The sequence below is a fragment of the Pezoporus occidentalis genome, unplaced genomic scaffold (assembly GCF_034315485.1).
Source record: "Pezoporus occidentalis ecotype Australia unplaced genomic scaffold, CSIRO_AGI_Poc_V1 ctg23, whole genome shotgun sequence".
Taxonomy (NCBI): Eukaryota; Metazoa; Chordata; class Aves; order Psittaciformes; family Psittacidae; genus Pezoporus; species Pezoporus occidentalis.
In genome coordinates this window covers 5057232-5073076 of record NW_026914180.1, presented here as the reverse complement: position 1 = coordinate 5073076, position 15845 = coordinate 5057232, and the positions used below count along the sequence as shown (strand labels likewise).

General features: G+C 38.3%; 1 protein-coding gene across 6 annotated transcripts in view; it reads right to left on the bottom strand.

Annotated features, from left to right (window-relative positions):
- RBM33 (RNA binding motif protein 33) overlaps positions 1–15845 on the bottom strand; it is a 104343-nt gene that overhangs the window by 73517 nt on the left and 14981 nt on the right. For all 6 annotated transcript variants that reach the window (XM_062621465.1, XM_062621466.1, XM_062621468.1 and 3 more), the window contains exons 3-7: positions 14834–14882; positions 10880–10956; positions 8567–8867; positions 7428–7532; positions 879–1050 (exon numbers count right to left, since the gene is read on the bottom strand). In XM_062621465.1, coding sequence (XP_062477449.1) covers positions 879–1050; positions 7428–7532; positions 8567–8867; positions 10880–10956; positions 14834–14882 — 704 coding nt within the window. The remainder of the gene's footprint in view (positions 1–878; positions 1051–7427; positions 7533–8566; positions 8868–10879; positions 10957–14833; positions 14883–15845) is intronic.

The window sequence follows — 15845 nt, the reverse complement described above, 5'->3', positions numbered from 1 at the left end:
TATCCCCAGTGGGGTAGGTAAACCACCAGTATCAGATACTCAAGTACCCAGGGCACACGAGGGGTCTTGACGTTAACTCTCTAAACCATAAACCAATGTGATTTTATATATAAACTAAAATACAATAGCTGCAAGGAAGTCGCAAAACTATTGTTTCTTCTGAACTAGCAGTGGCAAATTCATTAGCAACATGAAGCAGCGTTCCTAGAAACACACACACTTGTGCTATGCTATTCAAACACGAAGAAACGCTACCCTTTTAGACACCACCTTAAGAATCAAGGTAATAAGAGGCTGATTGTTCCATGTCAGAAAAGCTGAACTAAGAAAATAGGGATTTCTGCAGTTTTTCTAACACACTCAACCCCCCCCAGTATGTTACAATTCCTCTAGGCCAATAAAAAAGGAGGAACACAAGAGATTCACAGCACACAGATGCTCCTGGGGGAAAACAGCAAACCTGCAGGTATTTCGCCGCAGAACACAAGTAACAAGATTTGTGTTATTAACTGAAAGTCTTCCAAGGATATAAGTCCAAAGGAATTTCTTAAAATGTATTCTATCACGAAGTGTAGTGAGAGATCAGACAGCCACTGCTTGAAAACAGAAAAGCTTTTAAAGACACCACAAAAGTCACAATGAAACATTGCACTGGTTTTCAAAACATCACATGCATAAACATCATACCCAAGGAGACAGACAGCACATATACTATGACAGACTACATATGACTTCAACAACTTGGATATAGGCCAGTCTAAGTTAAGAGACACTTCCATCTTTTCCCATTAAACTCTTTTCTAAAAGTGTCAGCAAAAATGTCTTTTACTTTCTTTTAATTACAGCTCTTCAAATAATCCATTTTCACAAAACCTCACCCAAAGTTTCTGGAATGTTTCTTCTTTCTCTTGTCACATCTGAGAGCCTAATTATCGTTCCTTCTTTCCGTTCAGTTTTGAAACGCAGTCGTCCAGACTCTTCATCGTCATCCTCCTCTTCATCAGATTCTTCTTTTCTTTCTTCTTGAAGTTCCAGAGATGTAATAGCTGCCTGGAACACAAAACAGAGGACATGCAACCTGAAAAATCCACTTTGTTGTGATCAGTGTCAAAACCCAAAGACTTCTTTAAAGGTCCCTTTGAACAAATATGGCTGGCATTATACATTATTCTCATATTCGGTTAACATTTCAGAGCTTGCTTGTTTGGGGGCTTTTTATAAATATATAGAATGTATAATAAATTATATAGTAAAACTACTGACAAAATCCATTTTTCTGAAATATTGACGGGAATATGGGAGCTCCAGTTAGAACCACTAGCTGATTAGTATCTACTTTTTGCACAGATAGACACTTTATCACTGAATTGGCTAAGATGCAAACCTGGGATACTACCATGCTCAAGTAATACAAACATTAAATCATTGTTTTTCATTTGTCGACTGTCAGCAGTGTGTTGTTAAAATCAACCAAACAGAACAAAAAAAAAAAAAAATCAACCAACAAAAAACCCCATCTCAGTTTTATTTCTCTAGGTATGTACAGCTGCACTTGTCCTTACTTCTTACACTTCTTGAAAAATTCCCAGTTTTAATTCAGCAACTGACGATGCGAACAGAGAACAGCATTAGGTAAAACCTGAACACAATAAATTTGTATATTGGAATGCTACTCCCTTGTCCTCATTTACTTTCCAGTTCACTTTATAACAGAGCAATTATTTTGACGAAACAATGTCCCAATGAAAATGGATCCCTCTCCTTCAAATTAACATAAATTAAAAAAAATAAATCAAATCCACTTTCCTGTGCTGGCATGATCAAATTAATGTTCAGGATGTTACACAAGTTATATTTGATTTCTAGAGTTGAAAATTAGAAGCATTCTAATATAATACGATTTTCCATAAAATATTTGGTTACTGTGTATTTGGTCATTTCTTGTACAAACCCACTTGCTCATTTCTTAGAACCTGCACATGCATTTTAATTCTTTGCAAAGCTAAAAAATACATCATAACTTTCATGTTGCTTGAGAACAGTTAAAAAAAATATTGGCTGAAATATAACATGCAGGAAATGGTTTAATCTTCTAATAAATCAGACTGGTACAGTAATTTATATAAAAAGGCACAGCAACTATGCCAGTCAGGTGGACAGATACTGTCACAAATCAAGAATTAATGGCAAAATGGTGCGAGAGATCGTAAATGTCCTACCCAGGAGCCCAACTTCATCCAAAATCAGAAAGAAACACAGGGAGCAAGACCCAAGACAGGATGGATCTGCAAGACAGCTTCTACATTAAAAGAGAGTACACCACATGAACTTGAGCTCAAAGGTACTCTAACTTTGGTCTGGTGAATAAATGATATGTGTATGTTAGCTGCTGGGCTTTAATGGGTTATTGAGCCCAAGTTATTCTCATTTTATCATCTCCATAACTCAAAATGTGTTTTCTCCACGCCAGGCAAACATTCAAGCAAAACATTTCCTAACCTCACAAAAATATTTTAAGATGTACCTAAAGTTTACAAAAAGCTTTAAAGATTATATTTTTAAAACATATTTACTTTTAGATAACTTTATCTTATAAAAAAATGCAGCTAAAAACAACAGACAGGATAGCAGGGAAAAAAAAAAAAAAGAAAAAGAAAAAAGAACCAAAACAAAACAACAAACCTTCTGAAAGACTGAAAGAAATCCAACCCTCAAAACCAAACCCAAATTGAGCACAACCGGTCTGATTAACATATCCATGTATAATCAAAGCACCTCTGAGAAAAGGCAGTTGTGTCTCATGGAACAGAGGAGGGATGTTAACAAGGAAAGAGATGCTAAGGTGGTTTTAATAAAAACAAACAAAAGCAAGGGAAAAAGACAGGGTTAGCATTTTACTTTCAAAAGAGGGACTCCCAAAAGAGAAAGGTGCAGCAATATCTCTATCAAATCTATGTTTTCAAATATCATAAACCCCATTAATTTTACTGTCTCAATGCTTGCCTTTAAAAACTTTCAGGTTTGTGAGACATGCTCTCTCACTACACTGAGCCTCCTGCTTTACTTTAGAGCATAAGCCCCTAACACATCCACTCTCTATGGCCATGACCCATAAAAGCTACGTTGGAATTCAGTTTTTATACAAAGACTGGTCTCAACCATGTAACCTCATCTGTGAGTGCAAAACTTACTCATGCAAAGCTCCATATATGGTTCAGACTGTAGAATCAGTACTAGAAAGCTTAATGCATTCTGCATTACCTTGAAAAATTTTACAATGCTATAATGAAATGCTACAAGAAAATACCTGTGGAAACTGTTGCTTTTGGGTAATTATTCATTCTGGAAAAAAAAAAAATGTATCCATTCTAAAAATACCTCACCCAAGTTGTAACAGACTACAAGACAACTACTTTCCTATGCAACAATAATAAACATTTCTCAAACTCTTCTAGAGTAGAGCAGCATTATTCTGTTCTTCAACGTTTCTACTAATTCTGTACTCTTCTAGGTCTAACTCACTCTATTAATTAGTATAATGCTCATGCCACCTATTAACAACCAACAGCTGTACAAGCATTAAATATCAAAGACAAAAAAAATCAAAGGAGCTAATGAAAAAGCAGGCACCAAGGAAAGGCAGTGCTCGGGAATGCTAACTGACCCATGTCCAAGTCTGATTACATGTATTACTGAGGGATTTATATTAGTTGTGATGGAGACACAAGTATGTCTGACAGCCAACCATATGTTCTCCACATATAGCTCCAGGAAAGGTTATCTGAGCTATGTAGGGGCATACACCGTTCCCCCGCAATTTGTTCAATAGTTGTAGCATGCAAGATTTCTTTAGATCATCTTTTCCAACTTGCAGCCTAACAGGATGAGGTGTTATTTCAAGACTACAGTGTATGAATGGATCCTGTGTTTCAAAAGAAATTTATACAGGAAAAGACACAAGTGCAGACACAGAATTCATACACACTTGTACTTACAGGATTCTATTTAATACTTACTAATCATGAATATCTCTTCATATACATAAACAGTCCCTGAAGAGCCACTTGAGGTCACTTTACTGGACTAGCCAGCCAAGGCTTCTTAGCAATTCTCCTCTAAGGGAGCTTAACATTTCCCATTACGACACCTTGCAAAAAGCCATCAAAGAGCTTTGCTGACTCTTCCTTACAATGAAAAATAAGGACCTTTCTTCAATCACAAGGTATGAGTTTTCTGCCATCCTTATTAAATAATTATGGCATAAATCCCATCCACAAACTGGAACTCCCCACGCTGATTTATGATCTGCTGTGGACAAAGAGTAAGTACTCCTGCTCCAAACAGCTTACCAGGCAGTTACAGAACTGATAACAGACACAGCCCAAGAAAAGCAGAAGGAAACACTAGTCTGTATTATAATCGTTGATCTTGGCACAGGATCCTCCTACACATGGGACTGTAAACTGTTCTGGAGAACTTTTTGTCAGATAGCCAAGATGTACAAAACAGGTAAGCACTGTAAAGGCTAAACCAGATTCCTTCCACATGAAACATTACAAAGGTGAAACAAAGAACTTTCATTAACAAGGTAGTGAATAAGCAGTGGAGACTTCTGCCAGAGGCTAACACTGAAGCAGCAGCAACCACTCAATCCTAAGGGATCAAGCATTAAGCAGGTAAGAGGATGTCACCCTATTCCAAGTGCACCTCCATTCATGGCTGAAAAACAGGAATCAAAAACCAAACCTAAGAGCTTCTAAACATTTAAAGCTTGGCCATTTCTGCTTGCACTCGTTTCATCATTTTCTTCCAGGCTAACAGGTAGTGTCTTCAAATTTGAGCAAAAGAACTAAAATGCATAAGTTTTGGCTTAACAGATGGAAAAATTCAACGGACAGGCACATCAGCCTTTTTTCCGCCCTCAAGTCTGTATTCTAGCAAAAGAAAAGCAGTACGAAGCATTTCTTTATGAAACATTTTCTTGATTGAAGTCCTCATCATTTCTTAGCACCATAACCAAAGACATGATTTAAATTTATACAATGAAAAACATGCTGTCACAGACTTCACAGGAGATTAGTTCCAATATAAAACAGAAATTATGAATTCTGATTTTATAATGTATATTTTTATAAACGTCTTGCAGAAAATTACTGGTATTATTCCTTGAAAAATATTTAGGACATGATAACTCACATAACTGATGGTTTTGCCACACTTCTTTGCTGCTGAAACTTCTGGGTAGTGGGTTTTGCTTTGTACCTTATGAAGGCAAAAATATTTCCTGAAGCATTGCTACATTTTTCAAGGAAGCTCCAAAGATTGTTATTTATTCAAAATCCAAGATTTAAGCACTGTTTCAAATCAAATATCAAGTGAAAAAGCATGCCTTGAACCTGAGCTGGTCAAGGACACAAAATTCTGCCTCTTTCTCCCACCTGAGTGCCACTCAACAGGTGCCTCACTTTTCTTATTCACCAGTTTCCCCCTGCCATGTTCCAATTCCCCAGCTATCCAGCTTTTCTTGTTTTATGAATTTCCTTCATGCACCATAATAAGAGAGTTTATTTAGGTTTAATGAGGAAAACGCTTAGAATACAACACTACCACTCTTCTCTATCAGCTTGCTCTCAGTTATTCAGATGTCAAATTTCAATCAAGAAATAATAATGCCATTTATTTGTAACACATCTATTACAGGTCCATTCTTGTGTTGCATTTTCTACAGAAGAATGCCAACAATTGCCCTCACTTACAAGCAGCGAATGTTATGAGATTTAAGGAGGAGTGCTGTTATATAAAACTAGAATAAAGAACAAAACTCCTTAGAGCTGGAGGCATGCATCTAACCATGTAATACACAAAAGCGCATGCTCCTCAAAGGTTCTCTTCTCTTGGTAGCGTTCTGATTTGGAGATGCAATTGTGAGCTTCCTGACAAATATAAGTAAAATACATAGGAAATAATAAAGGAATAAAAAGGCGGCATTTTGGAAACAAGAAAACTGGCAATCCGCAAGCTACCAGGATAAAGGCAGAAAGTAGAATAACTGAATAAAGACATGGCCAAAACATTCATGTTATATGATTAACAAACTCTCTAGAAGCTCTGTTAACAAAATCAATTAAAAACTTTACTATTAATTTTTTAACGAAAGGAGTTTCATTTTGAATTGGACAAAGACATGACCATTACAAATTCTCTTTAGTTCACATTCTGAAAATGAAGCTGTGCTTTTCTAAAGCAGTAAGTCTGACAGTGAAACCCAACTATATACTTAGAAAAACTTCACACAATGTGCAGTGCATTCATCATCTCATACAAACTGTGGCTGCAGTCAGCACAGACCCATCAGTCTGCTTTTAAAACACCAGAAGGAAAGTGTACGTAATGCAGAAAATGAATAAAAAGTGTTTCACAATTATTTGGAAGGGTAGATTTAATACTTAGTAGGAAATCAACTACGTTAAGGTATATTTGGTGTAAGTTGTCAGGCTTGCAACAGCAAAGACTGAACAACGCAGGTAGCCCCTTTGGATGCATCTCTCTACCTACCAAATAATATTACTTTATTACAGCAAGTTTGATACAGCTAGAGTATCACAGCACACCCATTTTCAGAGAATAAAACACTACTGTGTCTTTAAGGAATTAATTTTCTGATGAGTTAAAGCTCCAAAGAGGGAACACACTCTGACTACACTTCTCAGCAGGTAATCCATTCAATCCTATTTAATTAAGAACTGCAAAAAAAAAAGGAATATTAAAGCAGATTCCTGGTGGGGAAAGGAAATAAATCCCACACCAAAAACTCATGGCAAATTAGTAACACATATACTACTGATCCAGGCTATAACTAGTTAGCATATATTTGGCAGGTTTTGGAATAAGCTTTGCTCTTACAAATGAAGGAAGTCCTCCTTTCCCTAATCAAACAATAAAGATAAAACTTCACAGAAATTTCAATCCCAACACATCTTTCAAAAAAACAAACTATGCCTTTCTAACATGGAACCTTCCACACTCACACTCCTCCTCAAAACAGGATACCCAAAAACTGTATCTACACTCCCAAGAGCAGCAAATTAACCACCTGGAAAGCAAGGCACCACAGCTATTACCAATTTAACAGACTGTATGCAGCATTACTACCACTGCCCTGCCAAAAGGGCCCCTGAAGTTTCTGATGTTGAAACTACAATTAGATATGGACATTCTGAGCTCTCCCTTATGATTTTGATGCCAAGAGAGAGATGGGATCTGGTCTATCTGATAATACAGATGCTATTGCAATTCATCTTACATAGAGTAATATCACCAATAACATCAAAGTTGCATCAGTTCTTACCCAGCAATATGGACAATTCTACCAATTCAAATTCTGAAACAATTAGTTATTTTAAGTATCCATTAAACACACAACGTACTTCTGATTCATTTGCCATTGCATGGGATTCTTCCAGCTCCTCATCAGCTGTATATTCTTGTTCTTCCATTCCTTGCTCATTATATGACTGCATGTAATCTTCATCCTAAGGCAGTAACACATGCAGATGAAATGACAGAGGCCAACTTTACAGAATCATAAACCCATTAACAAATGGCATCTGTATGCACTGTTACTGATTTCAGAACTGTATCACAACTGTCAATTATAAGTGACATATCATATAATTATTAAAAAAAGTAACTATAATAGTTTTCATTCAGATTTCAGTGTCAAAGATCCCATTTACTACTGTTTGCTCCATCTACTTCTGTATTCTATTCCCATTTCTTATAAAATCATGAAGCCAGCACTGCAGTACTTTCTTACCAAAGGAAATGTGCATCAATAGCACATACACATTAACAACAGATGTTACGCCATGAAAAATATAAACATTCTTAAAACATTCTGCACATGCTTACATATGAGAGCAAAACCTTTTAAGTTTGCTTGTATTTGAAAAGACCTCACTGATCACGTACAGTTTTAATTAAGATTAAATAATTTCACTAGCAATTAAAGTCAGTTCATGTTCTCTAATACACTGTTTAAATTATATTGAATTATGCAGGTGACATTTTCTGAACTAACCTCCAATCTCTTTATTCAGGTTTAGACAGTTCTCAGTTACAAAAAGGATGATCGAGCAGGACATCAATCACTTTGGGATATTAGCACCTTAAAGATGTCTTTAGCAGGTCAATAATCTTTTCACCTTCGAAGGACTTTATCAGATCTTGTCTAAAGCCTGGATAAAAGCTTTTGCATTAAGTACTTCTAACAATTGGCAGTGTATCTGCACCACACAAAGCTGTTTTCTTCCTTAAGGATACAATCCTCAAGGTCATGATTCGAAACTGCCTTCCAGCATGACAAAGGAGCATTACCTACTGCCAAACAAGCTGTCAACACAAACTTTGTCACAGGCTAGATAAAGAAACTGGCAGACAGTGATAATAGGTCTAATTTCCCCCTCCTCCCTAGGGAGATAAACAGATTTCAAATCAGTCTAAAATCCTATGCACGTGAGCCAATGTTATCTTTGAAGATAAAATAGAAAAAAAAAAAACAACTCACTGGAAATTCATCTAGGGGTTCATTGATTTCAAGGTCTAGCACTTCATCTTCTTCTCCAGGCTCTTCCCCATATTCTATTTGGTCTTCAGTCAGTTCAGGATCATTGCCTTCATAATGTCCTTCCTCTGCATACTCTGAAGCATATACGTCAGATGCTTCAGATTTGTCATAACCAATTTCATCTTCCCCTTGGTCATACTCAGACTCATGTTCTAGTGATGGATCGTTGATGGTCTCAGAGAGATCGTATGATGTAAGTATGCCAGATGTAGCATTGAGGCTAACTGTGACACTTTGAGAACTATGGTATAAGGGGGGGAAAATTCAGAGGTTGAAGTGTAACAGTCAACTACTCACAAAGATTTAGCAAAAAAAAAGCCAACAAATACAAATTCTCCAAGTTGGTGGGCAAAATTATACCTCATATGCTATTTGACTCCATGCCATATTCTTATAATGCATACTGTATGCAGCTTATCACCACCTGCAGGCTATTTGACCAGGGGAATCAAACCAACCAGATGGTTTAGCAGGTCAAGCTGGCAAAAGTCCTACTTGGTAACCAAAGAAGACTGGATTCAATTTTAACTCCAAGACTAACAAAAAATACATAAAATTATTATAACTGCATCTGTTATCCCAATCTTTCAGAACACGTTAGTAATTTTTTTAATTAAATATAGTATTTTTCCTTGTTGATTATCTTAAATTCAAACTTCCATTTTTATGACAGATTTTATGTTCTGCAAAAAATAATGTAAAATACATATAGTCAAGAATTGTCATTTAAATGCCTAAGACTTGTTCTAACTTTGTAACAGCACTGGCACAGACACTGTAAAAAAATAAAATCAATACAAACAGTGGCAAGTTTATCATCTGGCGAAAAAGCAAAACTCAGAATTCACTGTTTACAATAACTAGTGCCATCAGTACATACAGGAGCAACCAAACAACTGCAGACTAGCTAGAAAAGTGGGGGGAAAAGCTCTTCTTGATTTGAAGGCTCTGCATACAAGGAAACACAAAGTTTTTTATTTTTGTTTTTAAATTACATTCTTAATTCACTATTTTCCTGTGATTAGGGGAACAAGATCTAGGCAGCTTTGAACTATTTGCATCTATAAGATGGAGAAAATTTAGCACCAAAATGAAGACAATATCCAGGATTATCATTATCCTCCCAACTACAGAGGCATAAATGAGTTTCAATGCAAATAGAGAGTAGAAGGAAAAGGAGTGGAGCAAAGCTTACACTCTGGCAATAAAACTGCTAAAAATGCGAGACTTGTCTACAAGAACATGGTTCCATTGATAAATATTATCACACTTCAGGTACTTTCTCATTGACTCACACAGCCATCCCTGCTGCCCAAGGCTCACAAGGAGAAAATCCAGAGAAGCAGCAGCAAGGAATTACAACTGGGATTCCCCATTTTGAAGGGAACTGTCCAACCCTCACTCATGCAAGTTAAGGTAACAGGTAATGGAAAATTGTCTGAGGTATTTCAACATACCCTCATCAATCCAACACAGGGATAGTAATCCTTATCCCATTCTAGCCAAGAACAGAAAGATCTCAGAGCATATATATATATATATATTTTCATAGAACAAGTAAAGGAAAAGCTAACAAAACACACAGGTCATTAAAAGCAGCACTGCATCACTTCTGCATCACAAGCATCTTCCTTCCCTTTCAGTCCAACACGAAGAGTAAAAACGTCTAGACATTGATTTTGACTTGTAATGCCCACAATTCAGTTGTGGAGCTGTATCATCACAGAGTATTCACAGGGTAGGATCCTCAGAAAACTCCCATGGAAGTACCTGCTTATGCCTATAAACTGTACAAAATTTTCTGCTGTGTAGTTGTACATATTAAGTTACAAATCAAGCCTTACAAACTATAAAGCTCCCCTCCTCAGGATCTCTAGGAGGCAAGATACATTTTTAAAATTCAGATGGCAGAAAAGGACTTTACAGGAGGAAGAAGCCTACAACAATATCAAGCAAGGCACAGAACGAGAGCTCTGTATGTAGCTATAAATTCTAAATGCACAGATGACAGTTTCTTCTTTAGAAGCATTTTTTATAGAGTTAAGTTGAACAGATTCAAATAAAAATATTTTACTGAAAAGCTAACAATGTTACTGAACACATACATATGTACATCATCAAGTCGCTCACTAAATAAAAAAAGCTATTTTAGTTATATACCAATAACTTCAGTTTAGTAGTTACCAGCTGTCAACAGTAGTGGTCATTAACAACTCTGAGTTATCCAAAGTACAAAATTTAGAAAAGAGATACCGAAATTCTTGTTCCTCTTCATTGTCACTTTGCAGAAGATCATCATTCAGCTCTTCATCTGACAAGTCTGACTGATTCTAGGTTTCAGAAAAAGTCAATCATGAACATCAAGGATATCAACTTTCAACTAACTAGGTACCAAAATTACTGACATTTCTGAACATTTAGGTATCTTTTTGCAAAGAACACAACCCAGACTAAAACTATGATGATAAAAATACGCCAACAGAAAACAACAAATATGAAAATAAATATCTGACAGTCTTATTGAAATTTACAAAACTCAAATCTCCCTAGGTATCAACACTTATCATTGATGCATTCCGAAATACAGCCAATGAGGACAAATCACTTAAGAAATGCCAGGAAGAAAGAAAGGTTAGCTTTAGTATGCTGCCTTGTGACCTTGATGCAGCAGACAGGAAAATCTACTATGTTCCTGCAGTTTCTAGACAGCAGAGATACTTTTTACTATTATACTTTTTCAGTTGTTTCACTTATTTTTTTTTTTAGTAATTACCCACTAGGAGGAAGTAACTGCAGTTTCGCTAAGCAACATTATTTCCATCTCTAAATAAGTAGGGGAAGAAAGGTTGTATAAGAGTAGATTTATCTAAAAGTACTGGGATGAGATTAAGTAGAAGCAAGTTTAGCCTAAATAGCCCAGGAAAAACTTCTTGAGAAATCTAATATTACTCCATCATATGAGTCCATACCCACAGACACTGCTCAGAGCCCTGTAGCATGGCAAACTGAAACCAAGAATAGAAAAAACACAAGAACACACACTACATGAGAGAAATCTAGTATTAATGTTTACACCATTTTGTTTTAACATAAATAAGTACTTTTATCAACTCACATTTCAACTATGAACACATATGCAATATTAACTGCTTACGTTTTTGATAACTGTGACACACATGCAATCCCTATCCTCCTGGAATTTTTTTTAAACCAGTACGTGAGGCAAAGGGAATACGTATCTTTATTAGGGATTTCTTGCAAAATAATTTGAAGAAATTATTTTGAATCTGAAACATTCAAAGTGTGATTGTAAAAAACAACATCAATTAAAACTCAACTTTTACTAGATCCCAACCAGAAGGAAGTGCAGCAAGAGGGCCAGGAGACCTCCTTGGACGGATAAGGAGCTCCTGAGGAAAATTCAATTGAAAAAAGAGGCTTATAATAAGTGGAAGCAAGGACAGGTGGCATGGGAAGAATACAGGGATGTTTTCCAGGAAGCTAGGGACCAGGTTAGGAAAGCTAAGGCCCAGTTAGAATTAAACTTGGCTAGGGATGTTAAGGATAACAGGAAGGGATTCTACAAGTACATAGCAAATAAAAAACAGACTAGGGACAACGTAGGCCCCCCACAGGAAGCTCTCAGGAGAACTGGCTACACAGGATTTGGAGAAGGCTGAGGTTCTGAGTGACTTCTTTGCCTCGGTCTTCACTGGCAAAGGCTCTGACAAAACCACCCAAGTCTTGGAAGGCAGATGCAGGGACTGTGAGAATGAAGACCCTAGGCCCACTGTAGGAGAGGAACTGGTTCGAGACCATCTTAAAAACCTGAACGTGCACAAGTCCATGGGACCTGATGAAATCCATCCACAGATCCTGAAGGAGCTGGCAAAAGAAGTTGCTAAGCCACTGGCCAACATATTTGAAAAATCATGGCAGTCAGGTGAAGTTCCCTAAGACTGAAAAAAGGGAAATATAACCCCCTTTTTCAAGAAGGGGAAAATGAATGACCCAGGGAATTACAGACCAGACACTCTCACCTCTGTGCCTGCCAAAATCTTGCAGCAGATTCTCCTGGAAGGCATGCTAAGGCACATGAAAAACAAGGTGCTTGGTGACAGCCAGCATGGCTTCACTAAGGGGAAATCCTGCCTGACCAATTTGGTGGCCTTCTATGATGAGGCTACGGAACTAATGGACGGGGGTAGAGCAGTTGATCCCATCTACCTGGACTTGTGCAAAGCGTTCAACATTGTCCCACACGACATCCTTGTCTCTAAATTGGAGAGACATCAATTTGATGGATGGACCACTCAGTGCATAAAGAACTGGCTGGATGGTCACACACAAAGAGTTGTAGTCAATGGCTCAGTGTCCGGCTGGAGACCAGTAACGAGTGGTGTCCCTCAGGGGTCGGTGTTGGGACCGGTCTTGTTCAACATCTTTGTCGCTGACATGGACAGTGGAATTGAGTGCGCCCTCAGCAAGTTTGCCGATGACCACAAGCTGTGTGGTTCGGTTGATACGCTGGAGGGAAGGAATGCCATCCAGAGGGACCTTGACACGCTCGTCAGGTGGGCTGATGCCAACCTCATGAAGTTTAACCATGACAAGTGCAGGGTCCCACACCTGGGTCGGAGCAATCCCAGCCACAGCTACAGGTTGGGCAGAGAAGAGATTCAGAGCAGCCCTGCAAAGAAGGACTTGGGGGTGCTGGTCGACGAGAAAATGAACATGAGCCAACTTCAGTGTATGCTCGCAGCCCAGAAAGCCAACCATATCCTGGGCTGCATCAAAAGGAGCATGACCAGCAGGTCGAAGGAGGTGATCCTGCCCATCTACTCTGCTCTCGTGAGACCTCACTTGGAGTATTGTGTGCAGTTCTGGTGTCCTCAGCATAAAAAGGACAAGGAACTGTTGGAACAAGTCCAGAGAAGGGCCACAAGGATGATCAGGGGACTGGAGCACCTCCCGTATGAAGATATGCTGAGAAAGTTGGGGCTGTTCAGCCTGGAGAAGAGAAGGCTGCGTGGAGACCTCATAGCAGTCTTCCAGTATGTGAAGGGGGCCTATAGGGATGCTGGGGAGGGACTCTTCATTAGGGACTGTAGTTATAGGACATGGGGTAACGGGTTAAACGGGAAGTTTAGACTCGATATAAGGAAGAAATTCTTTCCTGTAAGGGTGGTGAGGCACTGGAATGGGATGCCCAGGGAGGCTGTGAATGCTCCATCCCTGGCAGTGTTCAATGCCAGGTTGGACGAATCCTTGGGTGACATGGTTTAATGTGAGGTGTCCTGGCCCATGGCAGGGGGGGTGGAACTAGATCATCTTAAAGGTCATTTCCAACCCCAAGTATTCTATGATTCTATGACCTGGGGTTCTTCACAAACCCATTCACCTCCATCTAAACACTGGAAATTACTTTCTAGATTAATTTATTTAGCAGATAAAGTGGAAAAAAAAGGTGACTAGCCAATTCTGATTTCCCAAACAGAAGTCCTGTCTTCTGTAGGTATCTGGCAAATCCAAACATGCAGTTCATTTCAGAGAGTTCCAGTTCCAGTTTGGAAATAGGCACCTGAGTGAGGAGTCTGTAGCAGACGTGAAAGGCTCATTTATGTTCTCCAGTGTTAGCTGCTCCATATTCTTCCCTGACTGTAGAAGAGGAAATCTCTGCCTACTTGTCAAAGTAGTAGTGTACTGCATACACTAAGTGGATCTTTAATAGACATCACTGATTGCTTTTTTATTTACTCTCTGGTAAATACCACTGGTACTTTGATAAGTAACTTTTAATAGTCGGGAATAGTAGAGTTTTGTTGGGTTTGGGTGTTTTTTAAATTCATTTGGGGTTTCTCTGATTTGGGGGTTTGTGTTTTTAATTAAGTCAGTATGAACCAATTTTGAGAACCACCTCCTTTTTAAAGTGTGTTACAAGAAGAAATATCTCAGAAAAGAAAGTACAGGTTTTCTAAAACTTGTATTTTAAAAAGCCACACTTGGAGGTACTTCACAAAAGCAAACAGAGATGTGGGTGCAGATCTGGCTACAGGGCAGACCTCAGGTACCTATGGGTGTCAGGCTTGAGGGAGGTGATCATAAGATACATAAGAGGCTATACCAAACAGCTGAAGTTGGCAAGTTGAGTAACATTAGTATTTTAGTATCTGTAACACTTCGCTTCGATGCACATCTCTTTCTTACCTTTTTGCCAGTTAGCAAATCCTCTCCAAGCAAGTCATCATCAAGTTCACTGGAAAACATTAACAAATTTCAGAAGCTGAACCTCAGAAAACAGAAACAAACACCATTTAGGGTATACACCTTAAAAAACTAACTTAAGGAGAACTGATACCGAGTCTGCACGAAGCTTTCCTTTACCAAAGCATTTAAGAAGCTGAAAAAGGAGAAACATTTTAAATTAAATAATAGACTGTACATCTTTAGACCATTGCTGTGCAGTTATTTTCATATGCTCTCCTTTCCATGTCCCCCAAAATATAACACAGCACATAAACCTAGAGAAAGCGCAGGCATTTAAAGCACACTTAGCCAGGTCCCCACTCTACATCCTTCACTTCAAGACCATGTGGGCATAGTCTCCACAGTGTTGTTTCCCACCTCCTCAGGAAATAAACAAGTGACATCAGTGTCCTGAGGGCAAGACTCAGTGCCCAACTGCACTTCAGCAAGGAGGCACTGGGAGACCAGCCGGCCTGGGAGGTCGTTTAGGCCTAGATCTTCCATAAATGCTCCCTCCACCTCACATTGAGACTGAGGTCAAACAGACATTTGTAGAGTAACAAAATCAAATGCATGCTTTGCCGTCTTTATAAGTGTGGCTAAGAATTCAAGAAGCATAGAAATACCTGGCTTACAAAACTTCGGCCAACACGTAGCATCTGTCCCATAAATAAGATGCAACACAAGGAACTATAGTCCAGATTAAGTTAAACTTTAGGACAGCTGATTAATCTCATTTTTTTTCTTCAGGGAAAGAATTACCTAGTGACAGGAGTAAAGAGATTCTCCTTTCTATAATAAACACTTACTACTCACAAATGTCTGTGTTAGAACATGCATGTCTTAATACTAAAATGCCAGTGATTTGACATGAGCTGTAATTCAAGAATGAGACTCTACCAGCACCTCAGAAAACAAATAACCCCCCCCACCATGCCTTAGATACATCAGAATTAAATACCCAAAAGTGAGA